This window comes from Colletotrichum jinshuiense, chromosome 5, assembly GCF_051148585.1.
Source record: "Colletotrichum jinshuiense chromosome 5, complete sequence".
Classification (NCBI taxonomy): Eukaryota; Fungi; Ascomycota; class Sordariomycetes; order Glomerellales; family Glomerellaceae; genus Colletotrichum; species Colletotrichum jinshuiense.
The window spans coordinates 1169118-1176026 of record NC_139312.1 but is presented as its reverse complement, the minus strand read 5'-3'; the positions used below and the strand labels follow the sequence as shown (position 1 = coordinate 1176026).

General features: G+C 47.5%; 2 protein-coding genes across 2 annotated transcripts; one reads left to right on the top strand and one right to left on the bottom strand.

Annotated features, from left to right (window-relative positions):
* Positions 1-773: 773 nt before the first annotated feature.
* EsH8_V_000315 (Zn(II)2Cys6 transcription factor) lies at positions 774-2906 on the bottom strand (the record flags this gene model as incomplete). The annotated part of the gene is made up of 1 exon (XM_083272831.1): positions 774-2906. The coding sequence occupies one exon, from the start codon at positions 2904-2906 to the stop codon at positions 774-776; it is 2133 nt and encodes a 710-aa protein (XP_083125546.1).
* Positions 2907-4067: 1161 nt separating this feature from the next.
* EsH8_V_000314 (uncharacterized protein) lies at positions 4068-4617 on the top strand (the record flags this gene model as incomplete). Its single annotated transcript, XM_083272830.1, has 2 exons — positions 4068-4209; positions 4268-4617. 2 exons carry the CDS (start codon positions 4068-4070, stop codon positions 4615-4617), a joined length of 492 nt encoding a protein of 163 aa, XP_083125545.1.
* Positions 4618-6909: the final 2292 nt, after the last annotated feature.

Here is a 6909-nt window from a genome sequence, read left to right as displayed (position 1 = left end):
TGGCAGCAGCCCATTGATTGCTCGTTCTACAACTTGCAGCCTTGAGGGCAGAATTAAACCGGCCTACAGCTACCACGGACTCAGCTCAGGTGATGATAATCCGTATCAATGCTGGGAATTCTGCACCGACGGCCGCAGGCCTGGTTGGGAGGCTCGATGCCAGACTTTCTCTTACAGCCCGACCGAGAAGCGGTGTGAGCTGTTTAATGTTTCGATAGAGGAGGGATTTGAAGCAATGAATGGGACCGGAGACTTCTTTTTCACAAAGGATTGTTGTGTATCGGGTATTTATGACTCCTGCGTCACGCCAAGTGTAGTCTTGTAGCTCAGTCGGAATATGGGAGACTTTCAGGCAAGGAATTAGTGGATGTGGTGTGAGACAGCAAATAAAACTTGTGGAGACAAGGAGTCTGCTTTAAGCCCTCAATCAGTTGGTAATAAATTCAAACAAAGATCCCAGCCTTCTAAACATAAATGAGCCAGATCAGATGTCGGGAATCGAGGTCTGTTTGCTGTTGTAATATAATTTCGATCTACATTGTGTTGCGTCGTCCTGGATCAGAGCTAAACATCGCGAGATGTGAATCCCAGAAAACAGAACTTTCCCAAATTACACGTTCTTCAAATTCCATTTGGTTTATTCCAGACCTTAACACCCTGCATGAGCAAAATCATACCTTCAAAGTGATAAATAAAGGTTAAATAAATATCTGCGCTGTCTTTTGACCCTTCTTTTTTTCTAACATTCTCAAACAGTGTAGAGCGTCTAAATCTCACAAATCCAAAGTTGTTGAGATATCGTTTCCCGGCGATGGCAATGCATTGCTGGTTACATCTGAGCCCCAGTTCAAGACGCCACCTTCGCCGAACGCAAAGTCGTTCTCGATTTGCGAGAACAAGAACTGGTTTGCCTCCTCTGTAGACCATGACCACGGTGTATCTGATGCTAGCAAGGTGTCGAGCCCATCTGCATCATTGTTCTCAAGCGTCCCAGGCAGGGAGCCACTGCCAATCGCTTCTTTTCCTGCGGGAATCGAGTTTCCCTCCTGTCCCTTCTCTGCGCCTGATACAGCACCATAGTCATCCTGCACTCGTAGACGTGCTGCGGTTGATCTGTCGAGGTATTGGAAAAATAGTTGGAGCACCCACATCCTAACCTCCCACGTCTTCTGCAGCTCCTGCAAGCCCAGAAGACATAATTTAGCTCTTTGTTCGATAACCGCCCGGCCCGTGCCTTTTGATGTGCGTAGGTTAACCGTGTGTATGCAGAGCGTATTAAACAGATTCGTAATGACATGGATCTGTCCATGACGCAGATTTCCTTCGAGGAGCATGTCTTCAATGATCCGAGAATTCAGTGCCGCTGCCTGAAGAGCGATCTGCCCATCTATTTCCCTGCCCTCTTCGGCGTTGCCTATGCAACCTGACCTATACAACAGAATCAAAAGATTGTTGTACGCCAGGTGCAGCATACTGGCATGGAAACTGGGCGGATTACCAAAGTCGTTGGCTCCAAGTTGCATTTCTGGCGGTAAGCTCTGCCTCCACCGTACTAGATCATTCTTCATCTGCAATCTGTCACTGGCAGAAAGGGATTTGCTAGGGAGGTACCCGCCATGAACAATCCGTCCCAGGGCTCGAGAGAGTTGAGCTATTCCGATGAAGTACGATATGTATTCTTGAACCTTGTTACTCGACATAGCCGGGTTGAAGGCATGCTCAAAGTCCATATCTCCCAAGAGTTCGATGTCACAGTCTTCATCTCGGATCCTATTCGGCAAGCCCAAAGCCGCGGCGCATTGCCTTTCACGGATGTATATAGCCCACCAAAGTCGCCTCCGAAGCTTTTCGGTCTTCTTCTCAGTAGACGCGGCACGAGACGAACGATGCAGCGCTTTTGTCTGTGCCAGGCTGATAGCATTGCCCAACCAGTGTCGAGCATCCTTTTCCAGCAGCAAACCGGCTCTCCAAAAGCTCATCAGGAACAAGGACTGAATAACAGTAAACTTCTTTGACTCGAACTCAATGTCATAAATGTCCTTTGCTCGGTTATAAAAGACCCATTTAGCCATATGGCGTCCACCGAGGCCCAGAGCTGGTAATGCGTCTTCGTCACAGTGTATGACGGCGATGAAGAGGATTGCCTGAAGTAGCAATGGAGACAAATTCCCATTTCTGTAACTACTCAGTACGTCAAGCTCATCCACGATAGGAAAACATGGATGAAACCATTTAAAATATGCACTGAGCAGCGTCTCAACGGCTGGCTTGGGCGGGAAAGAAAAGACACCCTCTGCTTTCAGCGCCCGGATTCGTGTCTGTCTTCGCTGAAACTCCCACTCAGGTATGAGATTCTCGGCTCTCACGGCATGAGGGACAGAATGAAGAAATCGCAGGTTTTCAGGTGGTGAAATGCCTGCTTCTGATGGTGCCGGGTTGCCATTGGTGACGTATCGGATCGATGACGACTCGCCCAGAAAAACAGAGCTATCATCTTCATGCCTTGAGTCTGATATTAAGCTAGGAGACAATGGTCTTAAAGGTCTGATGTCGTCGACCCTTGAAACTTCAGTTAAAGCTTCATGGTCCCGATTCCTTGCCAAGTCGGCTAGCGCTTGGGAAGCTGCCACATGTTCGTCGGTTTCTTGTTCTACTGAGCCTTCAAATAGGTTGCTATCGACGAAGTCAGGCGATGATGCCGTTTGGTCGGGGACGGCAAGGTTCCTTGGTGTCGCGTGTCGCCGTGATGGGCGCGGGTGCTTGCCGCGCCGGGATTCCCGCAGCTCGCAGGATATGTCGGCTGCCGCACAGTTTCGGCAGGGGGTCTGCTCGGTTACATTGCACTTGACACGTCTCGCATTGCAGGCCTGGCAAGCCTGGCGCGCTCGTCTCCGGAGACTCGTCATAACCGTCAGCCGACTCCGCGACTAATGAATGTTACCGGCAGACGACTCTCGCCTCGGCCAGATATATTGGTGATACAGTTTTAGTTGATAAGGAAGATCCACCTTACAGACGCTGTTGCAAAAGGATTCTGGCCACGGTGTTTGATAAGTTGAGTATGAAATAATATGGGTTGTTGCCGTGTGCGTAGCAAGCAGCACTGACCACACTGGCCACTGGTCTGGTGGGCGTCGTTTCTTATTGCCGAGGTGGGGGAATGGGTACAGAAATGACATCAGTACGGTTGCTCGGTTATATGGCATATAACCGACACCACTAACGGAAACCCACGGACAATCAATTTAGTTACATTCTCAAGGTATCCATGAAACTGTACATGAACTTGCTGTAAGTATTCACCACAGAATTATCAGACACTCGCCATTTAATAACAGTTCCCATCATGCGCGCACAACAACTCTCCAGAGTTACCAGCTTATGCCGGCAATGGAGTGTACCACGTGAGGCAAGAAGGAGCTTCTCGTCAACAGGCAGACAGAAAGCTTCTTACGATGATACAATCACAAATCTAAGGATATACCGGAGCACGAGAGTGATATACCAAGGTGAGTGGCCTCAATAACCACGTGACACCTTGTAAATGGACCCATGTTGACATGTTTGCAGGGTTTACTGGCAAGGCCGTATGTGGAACGGTGCAGTTCTGAATTGCCGTGATCACTGCTGATTATTCGTACTTCCGAAAAGGCTACAAAAAATGCAAGAGATACAATAGAGTACGGGACTAACGTCGTTGGAGGCGTTTCGCCCGGGAAGGGAAGCCAACTTCACCTGGGCCTTCCAGTGTTTGGTACCGTGAAAGAGGTATAACTAGTTCACAATCCCCCGACTAGAAACGCGAACTCACAGTGAGATTTTCGATTTAGGCCATGGAAAAGGTAAAGCCGCACGCGAGTGCTGTTTTTGTTCCTGCGCAATTTGCAGCTGGGGCCATTATCGAGGCCATTGAAGCCGAGGTCCCACTGGTAGTGTCAGTCGCGGAGCATGTCCCACTTCACGACATGGCACGGGTACAAGAAGTTTTAAGAACACAGAGTAAGACTCGCCTTGTCGGGCCAAATTGTCCTGGAATCATCGCACCGGATCAGTGCCGCATTGGAATCATGCCATACAAGCAATACTCCAAGGGAATAGTCGGCATTGTCTCAAAAAGCGGAACTCTTAGCTATGAAGCCGTTGGTGCCACCACTAAAGCGGGGCTTGGGCAAAGTATTGTTGTCGGGATGGGAGGAGACATGATGCCAGGTCTGTATCTGCTCTTGAAACTTTAAGCTTCTATTCTTATCTGACCTTTTTCGAACAGGTACCACCTTGCTTGATGGCCTTAAGCTGTTCTTCCAGCATGACGAGACCAAGGGCATCATTGTCATTGGGGAAATTGGTGGCGAAGCGGAACTCAGAGCAGCTGAAGCAATTAGAAAGTACAGGGCATCCACGCCCAATCCCAAGCCAATTATCGCCATGGTCGCCGGAATGACTTCACCTCAAGGAAAGACGATGGGCCATGCGGGTGCGATTTTGTTTCCAGGTGATGTGTCCGCCGTTGCGAAATCCAAAGCACTTGAGGACGCGGGTGCCATTGTGGTTCCTCACCCTGGGGTGATGGGTTCAGAAATGAAGAGACTACTTCAGATTCAGTATAAGACGATTTAGATTACATCCAAGATAATAATAAATTATTTAAGAAACACGGACTTACTGGTCCAAGCCTCGTCAGCTTGTTTTCCCTCGACTGCTATCCTAGGATGGACGTTTCTCATTGGCCTTTTTGGCCGTTATTGGCCGTTATTGGACATGATGGCTCGTACTAACAGATTATGCTCGCTCAACCACTACAGTCTTGGTTCTCTGTGTTGCGCATAACACTCGCTCTAGATGGGTATATTGGCTTTATCACTTTAGATTATTGTTAAACCATACCTTCCACAGGAAATTCTGGACATAAGGATTCCAAGGGACTCATTGAAACTTTAAGACAGCTGAATCGTATTGGTATCTTTAAACTTCAGATGAATCTCAGATAACACGCATTCACATTGAAACTAGTCAATGAAAAACCAAACTTATGTCATCTGAAATGTTCCTAACGGCTCCATTCATGGTTTGGCCCGTTTCCGAGAGGCAGAATACAACATTTCATGGGGTCTCATCAGGTCCGTACACACACCCAACAACACTCTCAATACTCAGGTTTGCACAATATCCCAGCCTCTATATCATCTTAATGGATACTCATCTCCGCATTTGACTCAATTAGCTTCTGAAATTCTCATTTCTATTGTTCAATGCCCTAAATCGAATGTCTCCGCTATGAGGGAGAGTGGAGCACGGCACAGAACTAACTAAATTTTCTTTGTCGCCCACCATACCACAATTCTCTGAGATTAAATCAGTTTCTCGGCCAGGCTGACCATCAACCAGCCAATTTACAGGTGAAATCTGCCCGGCTAGCTCAATCGGTAGAGCGTGAGACTCTTAATCTCAAGGTTGTGGGTTCGACCCGTAAGCATCTAGAGCCTAATCAAATATACATCTTGGACATCATCACTAACAAATCCCAGCCACGTCGGGCTCAATTCCCGTCAGCGATTGACACATTTCTTTTTTTGCCATTTCCACCATTTAACTGATTTCTTTGCTGTCTTTTCCAAGTGTCATTTAGTTGATATACATCCATAGTACCGTACTGGTACCTAGGCTTGGGGTAAGTAGCTCGAGGCAGTCTTTGTAATGATTCTTGTTTATAGTCACTGATTAACCCCATTTTACACCCCAGTAATAAATGGCGTCTGTTGATAACAACATTAAATGTTGTTACAGGACTGAAAGCGCTGTCTTATCAAGTTGATCTCGGCAGGTGGCTGGCGAGCCATGATTCTGTAGAGCAATCTAAGCAAAATATCGTAAGCGATCAACAGACGAAGGCCTATCAGATTTCGCTTGATACAACTTTATTCCCCACCACCACACGCGTCTAATGATACTGATGCTTGATTCTTATCAGGAATCAAACGAGCTAACATGTAGGGCACGGCATACTGCTGCTGATCTGATGACCACAGCTGCTTAGGCTTGGCTCCCAGGATTGCAACGGCCGTTTAATTGCTATTACCGCGAACTATTGGCCAGAGACTGCGTATAAAACGCCCGTATTATGTCTCTGAACGCCCGCTGGTATGCACCTGGAGACAGCAGATCAGGGTAGTAATGAGCCATGGTCAAGGTGAGCAAGATAAAGGAGCAGATTATTGAAATGGCTCAAATATATAAAAAGGCAATATCAACCACTCTTTCATTAAGCCCTAACGTCATGTCATTTAAAAGCAATGAGAAAGACAGCGAGGTTCATTTCGTGAGTACTACAAATTGCTCGTCCATTTCTCTAGTGAATGCTCCAGTCAAAGACGAATGACTATTAGGTTCAACAGCTCCGCAGTATTTTATATTGACAAAGAAGTGGTAAAAGATACCGGTTAGCTCCTGGACGAACACACATATTGGATACGACAATGAATCATCACCAAGTCCAAGCACTGCGGTACCACCATCAAACCTTCAGGCACGATCACTCAGAGCAGATGAATTCCATGGCGCAACCCACAACTCCTCAAGAGATTCAAATCACTGAAACTGCCTCCAAATCCGGGTTGGCAGTCTTCAGGACATTTCCTGTTTGCTGAGTCCCAGCTGATGCCGGCTTCGGAGCATGGCAACCTCTCATAAACAATAAAAGCCTCAAAATGGTCTATCAAACTGCCAAATCCGGCACTAGCTCAGCTGCGACATCAGTCCCGGAGACAAGTTTCCTTCTCAGAAGCAGAAGCCGCCGTCGGCTAATGAGCTCTCTCCACCTCTACGTCAGACCGCTGCACGTGTGAGTAGTACAATAATGTTCACATTAAACACCGGGCAATTCGAGGAATGCCGAAGCTTGTTCCCACATAC